The 20,279-nt window shown below is 48.5% G+C and overlaps 1 protein-coding gene across 3 annotated transcripts; it reads left to right on the top strand.

Annotated features, from left to right (window-relative positions):
- The first annotated feature begins 271 nt into the window (after positions 1–271).
- Positions 272–19,280, top strand: TSPAN33 (tetraspanin 33). 3 transcript variants are annotated; one of them, XM_036864092.1, is made up of 8 exons: positions 272–635; positions 13,174–13,231; positions 13,894–14,018; positions 14,338–14,412; positions 15,539–15,634; positions 17,336–17,464; positions 17,865–18,026; positions 18,236–19,280. In XM_036864092.1, the coding sequence occupies exons 1-8, from the start codon at positions 534–536 to the stop codon at positions 18,335–18,337; spliced, it is 849 nt and encodes a 282-aa protein (XP_036719987.1). In that variant the 5' UTR covers positions 272–533; the 3' UTR covers positions 18,338–19,280. The 3 variants fall into 3 exon arrangements, with proteins under 3 accessions (XP_036719987.1, XP_036719986.1, XP_036719988.1); XM_036864091.1 differs by having other exon boundaries at positions 13,891–14,018; XM_036864093.1 differs by lacking the exon at positions 272–635 and adding an exon at positions 11,008–11,030 and having other exon boundaries at positions 13,891–14,018.
- The last annotated feature ends 999 nt before the right edge of the window (positions 19,281–20,279 follow it).

Here is a 20,279-nt window from a genome sequence, read left to right as displayed (position 1 = left end):
ATGCAGTGTGCATTCCTCCTCATCCTTTTTCCCTTGAGTAGCTGCAGCCTGGATGCTTTCCTTCTTGGGGGAGGAGGTAGAACCGCTGACCCTTTAACAAGTTGTGCCTCACAGAACAGGTGTCTCCCCCGCCTCTTGGAAAAGAGGGACGGTTGGATACTTAGTGACATCAGAGACCGACTAATGAGAAATCAGGCTTCGGCAGACGAGCCAATGGAGGTCGAGGGCGGGCCCGGTTTCCTGGGAGCCCGGCGGGCCGGGCTAGTCCTCCAGCCACAGCGGAGTCTCTGCCGCTCGCGCTGCCCGCGGCAGCTCCCGCGACTCCCGGCGGCGCTAGTAGCGGCGCCAGTAGCGGCGCCGTTCCCCTGCCCGCGCTTCTCCCGGAGGCACGGCGCCGGCACCTCCCGCCGCAGCGCAGTTCCCCCGCCGCTCGGGCTCCGGCCGTGGCACGGCTCATGCCTCCGGGCGCGGAGCGCTCAGGTGGGCCGGCCGCCGCGGGGAGATAGGCCCCCGGGGGCGGCGGCGGCTGGACCATGGCCCGGAGACCCGGGGCGCCGGCCGCCTACGGGGAGGACTTCTCCTTCGTCAGTCCGCTGGTGAAATACCTGCTCTTCTTCTTCAACATGCTCTTCTGGGTGAGGCTTGGGGGTCGTGGGGGCACCTGGGCTGCAGGGCACCCCCTGGAGGGTTGAGTGGGCTGCCCGCGCCGAGGAGAGGTCGTCCCCGGATGCCCGGTTCAAGGCGAACGTGGTGAGCGGCACTGCCGAGTTTTCTGAGAAGAGCGTACTTTGGGGTAATTTATCCTAAGCAGAGACACCACAGTGGCTCCTTGTCTGCAGAGCGTGTTGGGGTGGGGGAGATGCAGGGGATTCAGTGCAGACTTCTGGGTATTCTCCTCTCGGCATCGGATGAGGGTCTGTGTCAGGCCAAAAAGGTGGTTTTGAGCGGGAGGAGCGGGTTTTCCAGACCCACTGATACCTTCATGATTAGGGGATTTTTCAGGCCTGGGGGCTGGGAGGCCCTCCTGGCAAAGAAAAAAGAGGAAGGAGGGAAACCCAAACCTTCCCTCTCCCTTACCTCAGAGAGAATGAGTTAAGGGGCTTTCATCTCTTCCTTTTGCAGGCCTCTGATGCCCTTCCTCCCTCCAAAGGCTGAGAAAGGACAGGAAGGGCCTCCAGGTGTGGATGTCTTTCCCAGAACTGTCCCAAACTTTGCCCCACCTTTCTCAGGACCAGACTCCATCCCCGGGAGTCTGACAGTCTTCAGCTTCTTTAAATAGACCCTATGTTGGGCTGGAAGTCCAGGGGTCCTTTCAGAATCTTCTGCTTGGGGCTGGAAAAGTAGAAAAAATATTGGACCGGGACTGCCTAGATTCTCATCCCCACTCTGCCATTAATTGTTGACTTGACTAACCTGGGCAATATGTTCACCTCTGTAGGCCTTAGTCTCCTCCTCCATAAAAATCCAGCATGATCAAGGATGCCACAAATAACTCTGCTGGAGCTGAGAATGCAGCTGGACCAGATCGTGAAATGCTAGCTCAATCCTGTTTCAGGTCTAGAGAGTCCCTGAGCCTCTCTGGGTTTGAGAACATTGGGAGATCCACCCCCTTTCCCCAATTTCTCTTCCAGCACCAACTACACCAGAGCTGCTGCTCTAAGAGCCTGTTATGCTTGCCCACCTCTGCCTGAGACCTACAGTTCAGACTTGCAGGAGGGAGGAGTCTAAAATACGTTTCCTAGGAGAGGGAGCAGACTAGGCAGCTAAGCCAGTTGCTGGAAAGGTTTCACAGGGGCCGTGGTGTGAACAGACACAAAGTACGTAAGTGCTAGCCCGTTGGGAAAAATGAGAGAAATCCCAGAGGGTGGTGATGACAGCTCATTCTCAGCCATTGTGCTGGGAAAAATGAAGTTTGAACTCCTAACAAATTCTGAGTTTTAGAACTGGAAAAAAAAATTGGAAGACATCTTGTCCAGTACTCGCATCTTATATATGAGAAAGCCAAAGCATAGAGATGTTGTTTTATCCTAGGTCCAACAGCTGGTTAGTGAGCTTGATCTGGTGATTTTTTTCTACTGAACCACAGTGCCTCTAGGGGAAGTCCTTGGCCCAGATAGCTGCTACTGTGGCTGGGGTGTTAGCAGTATTAGTAGTTAACTAGTCAACACAAGTTCCATGGCGTAGGTTCTGTTTCAGCTGGAGGTCAGGCAAGAATGGAAGAAAATCTCACACTCTGCCAGGCTGGGGGATGTCCTAAGGGGAACCCCCCACCTAAAAGCAAGTTCCTGAGAACCCTCTTACATGCTCACTGAGTGTCCCAGGCCAATGCACGCCATCCTCAGAGCCAGCACTAGCATCCCAGGGACCTCAGGTCCTCACTCTAACTTCCTCTATCAACCAAGCCTCTGCTTGCGTCTTCTTTGGAGCCTTTGGCACTTCACCCTTATCTGTGCTCCCCAGCTACAACAGCTGGGTGCATCTGTTACACTTGTGTTCTCAGTAATTTTCCTGGACTTCCCCACTCTACCCCACCAGCCTTTTGCCAGATAAATGACTTTGGGAGGTCGCAGCAAGGGAGAGAGTTTGGCTCCATAGACCCATTTATCTTGGTACAAATGCTTCATTCAAGGTCAGAGGACCTGGCTAACCAAGCTGGCACCATCCCAAATTAGAGGAGAGCCCCTTCTTGGCCCTACTTTAGACTCACAAGAAGTCGTTGGCACTAGAAATGGCACACTGAAGGACAAGAGGCCCAGTTTCTTTCTGGCGCCAACTTACTGTGTGACCCCAAGCCAATATATCTGTCTCTCTGTCCTTAAGCTTTCTCCTCTAAAGGAGAATTTTTTTTCTGCCTCTGTGAACTATTTAAAGATGAATGCATCACTTTGGGGACTGTTTTCTTCCTTCAAGAGCTGAGGCTAGATCTAAGGATGCATCTTTTTTGTGTCCCAGTATCCCTGGGACATTGACCTTCCCAGGGGACAATACTCTTTTGGCATTAGTGCCACTTCTCCCCCCAGGTCCAGAGCCGCAGAGTTCGTTCCACACAAGGCCAGCTGGAGATGAAGAGCTGCTTCCCCAGACCAGGGGTCATTTGTCTTCCCATCCCCCCTTTAGGGACTGGTTAGTGTGGTTTCTTTTTTGCAGGCTTCCACCATCCTAATCAAATTCCCCTCTTCAGCTCAGGAGGCACCTGAGTGCCATGGCTGGGACTGTCAGCCCACTCCTTTTCCAGACAGAGTGCGTATTCTGGCCAGGTGCCGGGGAGCTGTGTATGGATGGTGTTTGTGTCTGGGCCTGGATCACCTTGGGATGGTAGCCAGCATTGTCTGGGCTCATACTCAGTGGTGGCAGTGGCTATCCCTGCTGCTTCTCTAGGAGCCCTGATCCTTGGGGCATTTGGTGTCTGACTCAGAAAGCTCCTGGCTCCTTTGGGACCAGGACCTAGTCCACCTGTTCATGTTTCAAATCTCACTTCCCCTTTTGCCCAGGAGTTCTGATTTTCTCCCCAGAATTGTGCCTCTGGGTTACTGATTGTTAGGATCCCATGGCTTGGAGAGTTGCCTCAAGATCACAGAAGTTGTATTTTAGTCTTTCAGTTAAGAAGTAGTTGACTTTCTTTACCTCCCTGTATCGGACAGCTCTGTGCAGAGGGAAGAGAGTGGGCTGGTACATGCTTTATCATCTTGGGCGTATGTTGGCAGGAACATTATCAGTGCTGCCTACAGCAGCCATCTCCTTCCTTGCTGATCCTTTTCCCACCCTGGGCAGCAGTTGGGGTGGCTTTTGAGTCAGGCAAAGCCCAGAAGCTCAGATCTCCTGCCCCTGTGTCTCAGCTGAGGCTTCCTTAGTGGCGATGCCTCAGGGCTCCCATGGCACCTCGTACATATTTCGATTGTCAGATCTTTCTTTACCTGTGCTGCAATTATGTGTTTCTATTTTTCTCCCCCTCTAGACTTCAGGCTCCCGAGAGTAGAGACTGCCTTATTCACTTCTGGATTCTCAGTGCCCAGCTGTGTTTGGCAGAGAGTGGGTACTTATTGAATGTTTATTGAGTGGGGGATGAGAGAGCAGAGCCTACAGGGTGGAGGCATGATGCCCTTCCTCCCTCTCTCATGGACACTAGCATTTCAGGATGCAGCACAACGTTAAGTCCTCCAGCATTCCTGGTTGGAGTATTGTCCTGTGTTCTTTTCTGCAATGGGCCTGGCACCCCTCCCTCAAGCCAGGTCAGAAAAAATGGCAGCCATCCCCTCCAGCATCTCCCTCAGGGCCTAATTACCACGCACAGCACACGTGGACCCCCTTCCAGGTCTTTCCTAGGCTGATCCAGGCCTCTGGTGAGGTATCTTCTTCAACAAATTCAGTTTCCTGCCTAGGACCGCTGTATTGGAGTCCCCAGGGCACTCAGGATGCCCCAAACCACCTGCAGCACTATCTGTTGTAACCTGGCTCAGAAGCCATGAGGAAATGATCAGGCATCAAGCCTGGCAAAAGCCCCTCCTGAGTGACAGGGTCCCTTATGCCCCCATCCCCCCACCACAAACACACACACACACACAACTACTTAAATATGCTAGGAGACAGAGACCATTTCCTCCCCCATTTTTCCCCTCCTTTCCCTATAGACTAACCAGGCTGCAATAAATGAATTATAACATTATTTTTTTATATATATAAATTTATTTATTTATTTATTTATTTATTTTTGGCTGCATTGGGTCTTCGTTGCTGCACGCGGGCTTTCTCTAGTTGCAGCGAGCGGGGGCTACTCTTCGTTGCGGTGCGTGGGCTTCTCATTGCGGTGGCTTCTCTTGTTGTGGAGCATGGGCTCTAGGCATGCGGACTTCAGTAGTTGTGGCTCGCGGGCTCAGTAGTTGTGGCTGCGGGCTCTGGAGTGCAGGCTCAGTAGCTGTGGCGCACGGGCTTAGTTGGTCCGCGGCATGTGGGATCTTCCCAGACCAGGGCTCGATCCCGTGTCCCCTGCATTGGCAGGTGGATTCTCAACCACTGCGCCACCAGGGAAGTCCCTATCACATTATTTTTATAAAAACAGCAATAACAATACCAAGAATGAAGACAAGAACCACACTCTTTGCTGTCAAGTCACATGCATGCCTTCTTTTTTTTTTTTTTTTTATTATTTATTTATTTATTTATGGCTGTGTTGGGTCTTCGTTTCTGTGCAAGGGCTTTCTCTAGTTGCGGCAAGTGGGGGCCACTCTTCATCGCGATGCGCGGGCCTCTCACTGTCGCGGCCTCTTTTGTTGCGGAGCACAGGCTCCAGACACGCAGGCTCAGTAATTGTGGCTCATGGGCCTAATTGCTCCGCGGCATGTGGGATCTTCCCAGACCAGGGCTCGAACCCATGTCCCCTGCATTGGCAGGCGGATTCTCAACCACTGCGCCACCAAGGAAGCCCGTGCATGCCTTCTTAACTCCCCAGATAGCTCTATTTGCCTTGTACCAAGTAGAAAATCATAAACTTCAAGCAGCCTTTAAAAAGAGTAAAAGAAAAGCATCTCTTAGAGTCTCGATAGCAGGCTGTGTGTCAGGCTGGTAACTCCAGGCTGTGAGTTTGCGTGTTTATACTACTTTGAGCACTTGTGAACTTTCCTTCCTCGTTTATACCCTTGGAAAACCAAAACCAGCCATGGCCTAAGGAAGGAGCTAAAGGGTTGGCCCAGACATTGGAGAGGAAAGAGCCCTGTGGACTCCTCTACTCCCGCAGGACAATTCCATCCTATCCAGAGGGAGAAAGCCAAGAGCCAGTTTCACACGGATAGTTGCCACTTCAGAAACCCAGGAACAATGGTGGTGCCAGGATGACCACTGAAGGACCAGTGTGTGCAGATCCTGGGCAATGAGAGAGGAGACCCTACTTTAGGGCTAGCAGGATGTGATTTCTTTGACTTCATCCAGAAATAAGGATAGAAAGGACTGAGAAGCTGGAGGTACAGACCCCTCCCTCCCAATGTCCCTCTGGGAAGGGACAGTGTTTTGATTCCCATGCAGGGAATCACTCTACTCTCAGCTGTTCCCCACTGCCACCTTCAGAAGAAGAGGGAAAAAGATTTATTCCAAAGAAGAGGTGAGGACTCTGAGACACATCCACCCGGTTCATGCAGACTGGACTTTAGAATGTGGAAGGCGGACAGGCCGGGCTTTCTCTCGGTGGCTGGCGGGCCCTGGGTGGTGATGCCCCGTCTGCCCCTTTCAGGCACCGTTCCAGGGACTTCCCTCTGGGTCCTGCAGGGCCCTCCTGATGCTGTTTTACTTCCCCCTGCCTGAGCCCCGCCCAGTCTGGAGATTACCCGCTGCTCACCCAAGATAACTGCAAGCAGCTCCTTCCCACCTCACATGATGCCTGGAAGTGAATACACATGTCCTGGTAGGAGGCAGAGAGGGAGGCAGCCATGTGACCGAGGTCATAAGGCTCTGGAGCCACGTGGACCTACATTCCAGTCCCTCTTTAGCCACTCACTAACTGAGTGCGTTCTCCCAACATCAGTTCTATAAAGTGGAGATCCTAACACCCTCTTGGGGTTGTGGTCATAGTATACATACAGTGGTTAGTCCGGTGCCTGGCCCTTAGCACTCAACAAAAGGTAGCTGTTACATCGTTGTTAGAATTGGCTCCTAGAAGTCACCTGTTGGGGATGGACTTGGAGAGCTAGGATGAGTGCTCCTCCTGACGAGTGGCAACTAGGTGGGGATTAGAGTCTAGGTAAGGGCCAACCTTGAGCCTGACTTCCTTCAGCCTTGAACACTCTTGCTCACATTCCTACTGTTAGCCAGAGGGAGATGACAATTAATGGCATCTTTATATTATATAGTTTACAGAGAAGTTTCATATATATCATAGGAACAGAGACTCCACTGATGTCTTTAAGGACCTTCCCTAGGTCCACTCCTCAGAGCTTTTCACACTGCATTGGTCTTAAGGTACAATCCAGTGAAAATGGATTCCAACAGCTAATTTGCCTGTAATTATCGGCATTTGAGCATTAGAGCCAGGAGAAGAACTCTTGTTCAGGACCTCAGCTTGGGGCCCTATAGCCACTTATCTCTTAGTACTGATGGCCGTGAAGTAGTGTCCTAGGGGCTAGAATAAGGGTTTTCCTCACATCAAATCATAACTGTCTTTTCCTAATTTACAGAAAAAAAGTCAAGATAACGGAAAGGCTTTTCTCCATTTTCTGTTTTCTCCCATCTTCTCTCCAAGACAACAGCTGCTTATCTGCCACCAAGTGCAAGCAGAAGGCAAAGGGAAGAGGACAAGTAGCAACAAACATTATAGAAAACTAGGAAACTATTTAGAGTATTGCCATATTATTTTATGAGATGCAGAGACATACGTCTAACAGCTGAATCATCTGTTAGTAAAATTGTTCCTTATTTCTATGATAGAAATTAGTATGTCATGCTTCCTCACATGACACATTGAGAAGGATACATTATCTGTGTAATATTCCTGTCAAAAATATGTCGTCTGAATCTAATTGGGAAGAAACAATCTGACATCCAAATTGAGGGACATTAAGCCAAACAACTGGCCTGGACTTACCAAAAAAAATTTCAGTGTCAAAAGAAAAAATATCAGAACATGTGTTGGCAAGGATATGGAGAAATTGGAACCCCATACATTGCTGGTGGGAATGTGGAATGGTGCAGCTGCTGTGAAAAAAGTTTGGTAGCTCCTTAAAAAATTAAACATAGAATTACCATATGACCTGGCAGTTCCACTTCTGGGTCTATACCCAAGAGAACTGAAAACAGGTATTCAAACAAAAACTTGTACAAGGGGACTTCCTTAGTGGTCCAGTGGTTAAGACTCGGTGCTTTCACTACTGTGGGCCTGGGTTTGATCTCTGGTCGGGGAACTAAGATCCCACAAGCCTTGTGGTGTGGCCCCAAAAAAAAACCAAAAAAACTTGTACATGGATATTCATAGCAACACTATTCACAATAGCCAAAAGGTGGAAACAACCCAAATGTCCATCAGTGGATGAATGGATAAACAAATTGGGTTCTATCCATACAATGGGATATTATTAGGCCATAAAACGTATTGAAGTACTCTTACATGCTACAACATGGATGAATCTTGAAAACATGCTAAGTGAAAGAAGGCAGACACAAAGAGCCACATATTATGTATTCCATTTATAGAAAATGTGCAGAATAGGCAAAACCATAGAGACAGAAAGCAGATCTGTGGTTGCCAGGGGTTGGAGGAGTGGAGGGAATGGGAATGACCATTTAATGGGTACAGGGTTTATATTTGGGGTGATGAAAATGTCCTGGAACCTGATAGTGGTGGCGGTTGCATAGCAGTATGCATGTACTTAAGGCCACTGAACTGTACACTTTAAAATGAGTAATTTTGTGGTATATGTATTTTACCACGATTTTTTAAAAGTCGGTGTCTTGAAAAACCAAAAACAAAGAAAAGAAAAAAAGCTGTGAAACTGTTCCAGGCTAAAGGAGACTTGATCACTAAATGCATGATCCTTGACTGGATCCTGAACCAGAAAAAAGGGGGAAAAAAAACAGTTATAAAGGACATTATTGTGATAATTGGGGAAAGTTAAATATGACTGTAAATTAGATAGCAGTAGTAGCATATTAAAGCTTCAAAAAGAATCTGATATGTCAAGGTCGTATAGTGTACACCAACAGAGCACTGTTAGTGCCTTGTCATCTGAACAGTTTTAAGATCCACTGCCATATGTTTTGGTGTAAGCAGAAATCACCCTGATTAAAGGTTGTAAAATTGCATGCAAGTGAATCCCAGTTTAAGAAAATATGATATTAAAAAGTGTGGATTTACAAGACTAACAAATTGAGGGTGACTATTTTTTAAATAGATTTCATTTTTTAGAACAGTTGTAGTTTTACAGAAACTTTTGAGAAGATGGTACAGTGACTTCCCATATATCCCACATCCAGTGTCTCTTTTTATTAACATCTTACATGAGTATGATACATTTGTTACAATTAATGGCATTATCATTAAGGTCCATACTTTATTCAGATTTCCTTAGTTTTTACTTAATGCCCTTTTTGTGTTCCAGGATCCCATCCAGGATATTGAATTTCATTTAGTTGTCATGTCTCCTTAGGTTTTTGTTGGCTGTGGCAGTTTCTCAGAATTTCCTTGTTTTTGATGACTTTGACAGTTTTCAGGAGTACTGGTCAGACATTTTGTAAAATGTCCCTCTATTGGAACTTGCCTGATGTTTTCTCATGGTTATACTGGGGTTATGGGTTTGGGGAAGGAGGAGCACAGAAGGGAAGTGCCATTTTCATCACATAATCTCATATATCAATGACCTCTGTTGATGTTGACCTTGACCACCTGGCTGAGGTAGTCAGGCTTCTCCACTGTAAAGTTAGTCTTTTCCCCCCTTTTCCATACTGTTCTCTTTGGAAGGAAGTTACTATGTGCCGCCCACACTTGGAAGTGGGGAGTTATGTATGCTCCACGTCCTTGACAGTGCAGTACCTCCATAAAATATTTGGGATTCTTCTACATGCGGGATTTGTCTTTTCTCCCCCATTTATTTATTTATTAAGTCATTTATATCAGTATGGACTCATGGGTATTTATTTTATATTTGGGGTAGCAATTCCATACTCTTTTATTTTGCTGTCTCTTTGGCATAGCCACACGAATGTGGGGTTTTGTTTTTGTTTTTTGTTTGGTTTTGAGTATTTCCTTACCTTCTGGCACCACAGGATGCTCCAGACTTATCTATTTCCCACCCCAGTCCTAGGATCAGCCATTTCTCCAAGGAGCCCAGGGGATGGCTATTTTCTTTATAAGGTGATTACTCACCTTACGTAAGGATAAAGGTACTGGTGCGTGCAAATTATTTTATATAATTTGATTGACAACTCTTCAAGAACATGCCTTTGGCTGGACTCAGCTATTTTAAAAACTGTCTAGCTTTTGAAAGTTTCCAGCGAGGCTTCATTCTAGCCAGAATATGAAAAGCTATTCTAGGAAGAGAAGTGTCTTTATCTCCATTCTCATCATGAAAGGAGATCATTGGTGATATTGTAGGGTGTCATAAGATTTTGTAGCAAAGACTGATATATTGTAGACAGTACCTGAGACTGGAAATGGGGTTTAGTCCAGATATTGCCACGGCACCCATGTGCATTTGGTCAAATATCACTTCCCTCTTTTGGCCTCATCTGTAAAAAAAAGGTGAGTGGCTGAGTTCATGTCTAAGCTTCTATTCAGCTCTAAAATGCTATGCTGTTAACAGCAGCAGCACTAACTTTGGAATGGCAGCAGCTTTGAGGAATTCAGGGTGGGAGATGTGGGCAGGAATAGAAGTGTGAAAGGGCAAGCTTGACTGCAGGATAAAGAGGCAGATCAATGACAGAAATGCAGAATTTTAGAGTTAGCTAGTGAGTTCCAGGTAAGCAGTATCATTAATGATCATATTCAATATTAATGATAATATTAATGTCTTAATCTTGTTTTTCACATAGCCAGCACCTACTGCTCTAGATCCCTGGCTGAGTGTGCTTTAGGCTTGTGGTTCTCGAACTTGACTGCATGTTGGAATCACCTGGTATGCATTCAGAAACATTGTTGCCTGGGTTCTAGTGCCAGAGATTCTGATATACTGGGTTTGGGGTGTAGCCTAGGCATCAGCAGTTTTTAAGTTCTCCTCCGTGCCCCCCATTCTAATGGCAGCCAAGGTTAAGAAGCACTGCATTAGGCTCTAGATGCTCTTGCCCCGTCCCAGGTAACGGATGCACCTCCTTAAGGGCAGGGACCACATCTTGCTCATCTTTGCAGTCCTCAGAGTATCTCCTACGTAACAGCTGATGAATTGGATTTGGATAGTGTATGAGTTTCCTATTACTGCTGTAACAAATTGCCACAAACTTAATGGTTTAATATAACACAAATTAGTTTTCTCATAGTTCTGAAGGTCAGAAGTCCAAAACAGGTCTCACTGAGCAAAAATCAAGATGTCAGCAGGAATGGTTCCTTCTGGAGGCTCTAGGTAAGAATCTATTTGCTTGCCTTCTCCAGCTCTTAGAGGCTGTTCACGTTCTTCAGCTTATGGCACACACTCCAAACTCTGCTTCTGTTGTCATACATATCTCCTCCTCTGACTCTGACCCTCTTGCCTCCCTCTTATAAGGTCCCTTGTGATTATATTGGGCCAACTGGGATAATCTCCCCAGTTGCAAGGTCCTTAACTTAATCACATTGGCAAAGCCCCTCTGGCTGTGTAAGGTTACATATTCACAGATTCTGGGAATTAAGAATGGACATCTTTGGGAGGACACTTTTCTACGTACCACAGATAGAGACAGAGCAACTGCTATAATTACAAGCCCACCCATGGAATGAAGTTACCCTGTGACACATGGCATCTCTTTACTTTTCCTTTCTTGTTTTAGCTGTGTTAGGATTTAATCAGAGACCGTCTCTGTGGAAAGTTATACACCTTAGTGAAAATTTAACATGTGACAAAACAGTGAGAAGCCTGGGAGCAACAGAAGTAAAGAGCAGATACATATTTTTTAATGATTCAGTAAAGTGATATTCAGAACCGTAATTGGCTGTGGTGAGTTTTAAAGGGCAGACAGAGATGCCCGATCACTCTGGCAAAGGGCCTGTGCTTCCAGGCCTGTGGGGTAACCGGGATCTCGGTTGTGTGGTTTCCTTGCCTCCCACCAACTCCCCCTTGCTCCCTGAGCCTGGCTGTGCTGTGGGACAAGAAGCCAGCTGGCACCTGCAGCCCCTCACACAGCTCTCTCTGCAAGCAGCTCCCTCTCTCCTGGACAAAGAGTGTGAGGGCCAGCACATCACACATCTGGCCCCGAGTCAGAGGCGGCGTCAAATGACTGGGGACCAAGGAGAAGGGGCTGTGTGTACAAGCCGAGAAGAGTCCTGAAAGGCGCGGTTTTAGACAAGGGTTTCCCATTTCCTGCTGAATGCACCAGCCGGTAGAGTTTCCCAAGGAAAATGTCTCTCTACTGAGGGGCTAGTCTGACCCTATTACCTGCTATAGGTGCTCAATTCCCTTCTCCCACCAAAGCCCCAAGATGGTTTCTTCCCAGCTGGTCTCTGTCTTGCAGGACAGTGGAGTGCAGCCAGCCCTCTCCTTCACCACTGAGTTGGTCAAGTCCCTGCTGCTGAGAACTCCCTCCAGCCAGAGCTTGGCCCCCGCTATTGCCATGGTGACAGCCAGCTGCTTCTTAGCACCAGCCTGGGAACTGGGCACAAAGGAAGGGTGGCCGAAGGATGTGCACACTGGGCCACCCTGCACTCCTGGAGGCATAGGCGGGGCATAGAGAAGGCCCCTTTAGGGAGCGCTGGTGGTCTCGGATGGGTTTGTTCTCTCAGAGAGAAGCCAGGAAGTTTGAAAGGTCTAAACTTCTCTGTTCCACACTGGAATCAGGGTCTAAAAAGATTCCTTTGCAAGGTAGTTCTGCTATTTTACACCCACGCATTCATGTGCAAGCATTCTTTCACACTGGTTTGTACTTTCATTCTTGCATTTGACACCATATTGACCTCCAAGAGGGTTAGAGACCTGGGAGCATCTACTCAGGCCTGCTTCAGCTTTAAGACCTCCCCTTTGATGTAGCTGGATTCAAATTCAGAACTTCACAGTTTCTATGTGACCCTGGGCAAGTTAATCCTTAGCAATGATAGATAATATTTATTATCAGGCATTGTGTTAAATGCTTTCCATGCATTCTTCTATTTCATTTTCACAGTAATCTTATTAAACGTAGTTGTTTTAAATTACCATCTTCAGATACAGAAACTGAGGCTCAGAGAGTTGTCCAACACAGACCCAGGTTCAACTCACTCCGAAGCTCATGTTTTTAACTGCTATTCTGTTTTAACCTTGCATTGCCTTAATTTCCTCATCTGTAAAATGGGGATAATCGCTGCCTCACAAGATAACCGTGTTGTGAGGATTAAATGAGATAATCTTGGTATAAGCTTTTCATGGAGGTAAAGCACTGACAGATTTTATCAATAGTATCGCCAGGGAGGAAAAAGATGCTCATTTCTGGGTCCAGGAAGAGTCGTCCTCCTCCTACTCTGCGTTAAGGTTACTCACAGCTATCAGGGCTCCCTGATTTCCAAAACCTCAGAGTGTGGCTCCTTCCCTGTCTCCACAGGTGATTTCCATGGTGATGGTTGCCGTGGGAGTCTACGCTCGGCTGATGAAGCATGCAGGTGAGCTGTAGGTCCCCGTCCATCTCCCCACGACTCTTCTCTGCCTCTTTCAGCCCTGGCCTTTCAGCTCTCCTTCCCACATAAGCTCTGGAGCTATAGGGGGCAGCCACCCTCTAGCCAAATCCGAGAGGCTTACCCATCAGGCCATCCAAGCCAGTTCACCTGGACTTCCCTGAGCTCCCACGAGTCTTCTGAGATCTGCCTGCATTTTAGGCTTAGGAAGTGTCTAGGGAAGAAGGTAGTCTTCTGGGTGCAAAGAGTAACCAGGGGCTGTAGCCCTTCCTTCGCTCTGTTCCGGAGTTAACTCAACCTCCATTCCTATTCCTCTGCACAAAGTCTCCAGGAAACGGAATCTGCAAAGCCAATGAGCCTAATGCCATTCTAATTCTTTTCTGGAGCGAAAGTGGTCCCTCCTCTCTTAAGCCTGGGAATGAAGGCTCTTACTTTTTGTTAGTTTCTCAAATTAAACACCACAGACCCTTCTGGGCCCTTTGTGTTCTCCCCATGGGAGGGCAGTACTGCTTCCTGTAACCTTCCCCCAGCCACACTGGAGAATCCCCCACCAGGGGAAGAGGACAGTTTTGGGGGCACCCCACCCCCTCCCTGGTACCCCCTCAGTCGGCACCAGACTCAGACTGAGAGGCAGCCCCCTCCCCCAGAAGCAGCGCTGGCCTGCCTGGCCGTGGACCCTGCCATCCTGCTGATCGTGGTGGGCGTCCTCATGTTCCTGCTCACCTTCTGCGGCTGCATCGGCTCTCTCCGGGAGAACATCTGCCTCCTGCAGACGGTGAGTGGTCAGGGGCACCCCCAGAAATGCCCTGGCCGCCGCCTCCACGTGCCTGTCATTCCTGAAACCTTTCAGTTTCCTTTGTCCCTCTCTGCCCCCAAGGCCTGTGCTGTGGACTCCTCACTGTAGAGCTCAGCCCAGATGACCCAGCACAGGGTGACCACCCCCAGGACAGCGTCCCAGAGGCAGCTGCCTTTACTGTGTGTGGGGCACCTAGGAGGAAGTGCCCCGTGGCCCCCCAGTACTCGCCATGGCCCTGGAAAGAACTACTGCCCAGCATGGTAACAGACTGTCTCCCTTTTCCGCCTGTTCCCCACAGTTCTCCCTCTGTCTCACCATCGTGTTCCTGCTACAGCTGGCAGCCGGGGTCCTCGGCTTCGTCTTCTCAGACAAGGTAACACTGGGAGTCACAGGGCCTCCTCAGATGTGAACCAGAGGGAGGAAGGGAAGGTTCCTGCCCGTGCTTAGCCTGACTAATTAACCACAGTGGTCCTTGCCCTGAGAAGCATCGGCCTCTGAAAGATTATCCTTAGGGATGAATGAATGGCCTTTAAAGTTGCCATATTTAAAGAGGATTTCAAGATTGTAAGGTGTTTTCCTCTGACAGTCTGAGAGGCCAACAGGGAAGTAAATTCTATGAACCGAAAGTTAAAATAGTTTGTAAACTTTAATGGCAAATGATTGAGTAAAATTCACTTATCAAGTGGACCACAGACAACGTGAAGAGCCTTTTATTTCTTTTAAAAAGTATTTATTGGGATAAACAAAAGTAAGAAAAGGGGGAAGTAAACAACACTTTGAACAGCTCTTACCATATCTGGAAGTGGTCTGCCATTCAGTGACAGCCCTTTTAATTAAGAACCAGAATTTCTTTCCCAAAGGGCAAATGATTACCAGGGGCAGAGTATAGGACTATGGATAGGAAACTTTGAGAAAAGTAATGAAGCAGGAAGGAAGAGACCATGGTAGAACTATGAATTTGAGAGCCACTGAGTTAATTCAGAATGTCCTAGTCCTTCGGGCTTAGTAAAATCCTAATATGATACAGATCTGTTTTGAGTCTAAAGAGATGCAATTCTCTTATGTCCACTAGAGGTCAGTGCCTCAGCTCAGTAAGTCCTTTTCCACTAAATACTGCCCCCACCCCCGCCCCCGGACACACACACACACACACACACACACACACACACACACACACACACACACACTAGTTTCACTGCTTTGCATCAGTCAACAAGTATTTTGTGTAATAGTATTCAGAGATAGATAAATATTGGATTATCTTGAAATGTGGCTCTGAGAAGAGGCAACAGCAGGACCAGCATTTTTCTTGCCCACAGGTACCTGAGGGCCCAGGGATGCACAGCCTTCGGAATTGGCCATCTTCCATCACTAGGACTTGGTTCTGATTTCAAGGCTGACTTAAATAAAGAAGGATGACCACGGTCTATTGCTATTTCTGCAGGGAGGAGCAGGTTAGGGGTTAGTCCTGTGTTCTGATTCCCTCGTGTTTCTGGCAGGCACGGGGGAAAGTGAGTGAGATCATCAATAATGCCATTGTGCACTACCGAGATGACTTGGACCTGCAGAACCTCATTGATTTTGGCCAGAAGAAGGTATGGGCTAAGGGGGGGGGGGGTCATCTAGTGGTCCGGGAAGCTGTGGGCAAAAGTTAATGCCATCCCAAGAGACACCTCACCCTCATCACCTGCCAGGTAATGGATTCTGGGAAGGGGTCTGGCAAAAAAAACGCACATAGCTTTAGAAGTACTTTTAAGGGCAAAGAACAGTATATATAGTAATCTACCAATTGTGTAAAAAGAGACAGGAAAGAATATGTATTCATGTTTGCAAAAGGAATCTGGAAGGATATGAAGGAAACCATTATAAGTGGTTACTTATAGTGGGAGGGGGAACTGGGCAGATTTTTTAATATTACCAATTCAAAAGTCAGATTTTTTAAATTGTGGTAAAATATACATAATATCAAATTTACCATTTTTAGGTGTACAGATCTGTAGCACTAAGTACATTCACATTGTTGTACAACCATCATCACCGTCCATCTCCAAAACTTTCTTCCCAAACTGAAACTCTGTACCCCATTAAACACTAACTCTCCATTTTCCCCCTCCCCCTAGCTCCTGGCAACCACCGTTCTATGTTCTATCTCTATGAATTTCTGTCTCTATGAATACTGTTATTTGTCCTTTTTTTTTTTTTTTTTTTTAATGAAGGTATGAGAGAATTTTTTTTTTTTTTTTAATTTTTTTTTTTTTGAAATTCACGGTCTTTTATTTATTTATTTATTTATGACTGTGTTGGGTCTTCGTTTCTGTGCGAGGGCCTTCTCTAGTTGTGGCAAGTGGGGACCACTCTTCATCGCGGTGCGCGGGCCTCTCACCATCGCGGCCTCCCTTGTTGCGGAGCACAGGCTCCAGACGCGCAGGCTCAGTAACTGTGGCTCACGGGCCCAGTTGCTCCGCGGCATGTGGGATCCTCCCAGACCAGGGCTCGAACCCGTGTCCCCTGCATCGGCAGGCAGACTCCCAACCACTGCGCCACCAGGGAAGCCCTGTTATTTGTCCTTTTGCGACTGGCTTGTTTCACTTAGCATGTCTTCAGGATTCATCCATGTTGTGGGATATGCCAAAACTCCTTCCTTTATAAGGCTGAATAATATTCCATCATATGTATATACCGCACTTTGTTGATTCATTTATCTTTTGATGCACACTTGGGTCACTTCTGTCTTTTGCCTATTGTGAATAATGCTGCTATGAGTCAGAACTTAAATTTGAAACAAAAGTGCTTTTGAGACCAGTGCTGAGTTCCCCTTCGCTTGGTGCAACACTCTTGACTTGGATCCTGTTTGCTTTCATGGTGTAATTATGGGCCCACAATATTGAAGAGTCTCCTCCTGTGCTTCCTCTATATTAAGGCAAATGTTTGTAGCACTGATCCTTTATTTCAGCCAGTATTTTTGGAACATATACTTTTGCCAAGCTCTATGCTATACAGGACTGCAAAACCAGAAACTGCCCTCAAGGAGCTCATAGTTGAGTGTGTAAATCAAAATATATATACAACAAGTTATAACAAGACATATAAAATGATAGAAATTAAGAAGAGGAAACTTCTTCAGGGCAAGGTCACTGAGAAGCTTGAGCTCCAGTTTCCAGGTTGTGTTTGAACACAACGTGAACTTACAAGTGCAAGCTTGCCATAGACTTCTGGTTGCTCTGAGAGTTCCCCTTGTCACCTCAGTGTGGGGATGGGGGTGGTAATTTTAACCCCTGTGGTGGGCTTTGTTGCAGTTCGGCTGCTGTGGAGGGATTTCCTACAAGGACTGGTCCCTGAACATGTATTTCAACTGTTCGGAAGACAACCCCAGCCGTGAGCGCTGCTCTGTGCCTTACTCCTGTTGCTTGCCTACCCCCAACCAGGTGAGCACATATCCCACCTCATTTCCTCCTGCAGTGATCTGAGTTACTTTCTGATTAGGGCAGCTGCTATTGGGAATCTCCATCCCCTGGTTTAGCCAGTCAATTTTGTAGGACAGCTGTCAGATGTTTTTCTTCACTCCAATCTGATGGCTCTGTTATCTTGCACTCCTGTAGCCCACTTGGGGGTTCAGAAGGCACAGGTCTCTAAGGCAAGGAGAACTGGACTCAGACGTCTCAGAGGAAGGGAAGTCTGCATTTAGCAACTTCCAACGTAGCATCCTCCACATATATTCTCTAACAATTTAGGAGTTTAGGAAGGGTGGGCAGCCCATCAGCTAGGGCCCCAAAGAAAAAGTTATTGGAATGGAAATCCCACTTGGCTTTTCAACTCTCTCCCCAGGCAGTGATCAACACCATGTGTGGCCAAGGTATGCAGGCCCTTGACTACTTGGAAGCTAGTAAAGTCATCTACACCAATGGCTGTATTGACAGACTGGTCAACTGGATACACAGCAACCTCTTCGTACTTGGTGGTGTGGCACTGGGCCTGGCCATCCCCCAGGTAACTTACCCTGTAAAACTGTGGTCCCACAATTCTTTAAAGACTCCTTTGTTTGGGGGAGGGCACCTGGGGCTCAGCTAGGGTGTCAGGCACTAACGTTGCTGAAGGGTAGGAGATGTGATGGTGCCGACTGCACTGGGAAGATTGAGTCAGAGAAAACAAAGGCATCACTCATTGCTGAGGACCCAATTCCTTCTCACCTTTCCCAGCTGGTGGGAATCCTGCTGTCCATGATCCTCGTGAGTCAGATCAAAGATCAGATCAAACTACAGCTCTACAACCAGCAGCACCGGGCTGACCCATGGTACTGAGACTCCATCCTGCACCTCCTCGTTAGGGCAACAGGCGAGCCTCATCAACCAATGGCAGTGGTTACAGCTCTCAGCACCACATGGAGACTTGGGTTCCATGCCCACAAGCGACGGCCCAGTGGGAAGAAGCAAACTCCAGACGCCAGAAGGCAGGGTACACAGGTGGCTCAAGTCTGGGAAGGATGTGCCTCCTCTCCCCATCCTAGCTCTCAGCATTGTCATTTTGTATTCTTTCTACCCTCCACCATTTGGGTTTCTGCTCTTGTTTTGTCTGAGCAGATGCTTGAGCAGCAGCAGTGGCACAGAGTTGTGGGGGCAACAGGCTTTCCACCGAAGCACTGCAACTGACAGACCTGCTGGGGCTGCCGCTGAGCTTGCTGCACATACTCGCATTCTGGCTGTTGCCAGCGCGCCCTGCCTGGAGTCCGGTTGGCATGATACCGGCTCCAGAAGGGAAGGGAGTGGAGCAGGCAGTGAGCGTGGGGGTCGGCTGGGGACAGTCGTATGTGCTGGGGAGGAGTGGAAGACCATGTGTTTACTAACTGCCTGTGCTGCCATCCTCCCAGGTAGTCAGAGTGAGCTACATCCTGCTCCTCCCTCATTTCCATGGAAACGTGGCAGCAACTGCAAAGGGTACAACAAGCAGCCAAATTCACCCCGTCTCCCCTCCTTTAAAAAATGTCTGGAACCATGGTCTCTATCTTCTGCAGCCAGCAGAGGTGGGACTGAGCCATACATCCCCTTGAACTCCACCCCTGTATGGCCCTCGCTCTCCAGTAAGTGGGTTTCTTTTTTTTAACCTTGGCAGTGTGCAGAGAACGAGAGGTAACACCCCCCCCGCCCCCCATTCCTCTGCACCAGAGCTCAGTATTTCTACAGTGTAAGCAGGGATCTTGCTGGGGCTGGGGGAGCCAGAAATGGCAATAAAAGTTTGTTGACCTGGGCTAACCTGGACTCCATGAATTTTCCATTCTGGCAACTGGGAACGGAGGGGTAGAAGGGCCCGGCCGGTGGGCCCTCCCTCCCCCTCCAAGAGGGGACTGGACACTCTCCTAAACGCTACCGTACTTCCCCGGCCCCACCACTCACCCCAGCTCCCTCTAGCAGATGCACCATTCCCCTCCCACAACCCCGCCCCCTCCAGTCTAAATTCAAGAGATTCCCCATTCGCATTTGGGAACGGCATAATTTTATCCCCAAACCTGACGTTAATTTTTTTTCCTAACTAAAATAATTTGCTACCCAAAACTTTCCGGATGGGTTAGGGAAGGATACGTCTGTAAATCACGGTGTAGCCCTCTCGCCGGGAAGGGAAGGGGGGAGGAGTTGGGGGGAGGAGTGAGGAGGAGGGAGGCCATCTCTTCACTCCCAGTCTAGACCCTCTAGCCCTCTCCTCCATCTTTATCTGAAAGAGCTGGGTACCACGGCCCATCTTGCTTTAGTGAAGACCCAGAAAAAAATTTTACAGCCGTGCGCAGGGCTTCCTCGCGCGAAGAAGAGCCGGCGAGAGCCGAGAGCGGGGAGGCCCGGCTGGCGCGTCGCGGGGCGGGGCCGGGGCGGGGCCCCGGGGCGCCGTGGGTGGTCCCCACCCCCGCGGCGGCTGGCCCGCGCCTCCCCCACCCCGCCCGCGAGGAGGGGCAGGGCTGCGTGACCCCACTTCCCGGTGAGTGTTCCCCCAAGTCTCCTAACCTAGCTCTGCAGTCGGGAAGCTCAGACTAGGGCCTTGGCCTGGTGGGGGAAAGATGGGAGAAGCCCTACCGCGCTGGGCAGAGCCTAGAGTTCTCTCCCCGCCCCCAGTTTCCCCTAAACCAGCCTTCTGCTCCTGGGAGGGCGCCTTTCCAGCAGCCGCCTGGGGCCCCAGCCAATGTTTAGCTCCAGCTAGTAACAGAACGGAAAGAAAAAATAAAATCTTTTCTTTTAAAAAGTAAGGACCTTTTATTCT

This window comes from Balaenoptera musculus, chromosome 9 (genome assembly GCF_009873245.2).
Source record: "Balaenoptera musculus isolate JJ_BM4_2016_0621 chromosome 9, mBalMus1.pri.v3, whole genome shotgun sequence".
NCBI classification, from domain to species: Eukaryota; Metazoa; Chordata; class Mammalia; order Artiodactyla; family Balaenopteridae; genus Balaenoptera; species Balaenoptera musculus.
The sequence above is the reverse complement of the archived record's forward strand: the minus strand, read 5'-3'. Positions and strand labels throughout refer to the sequence as shown.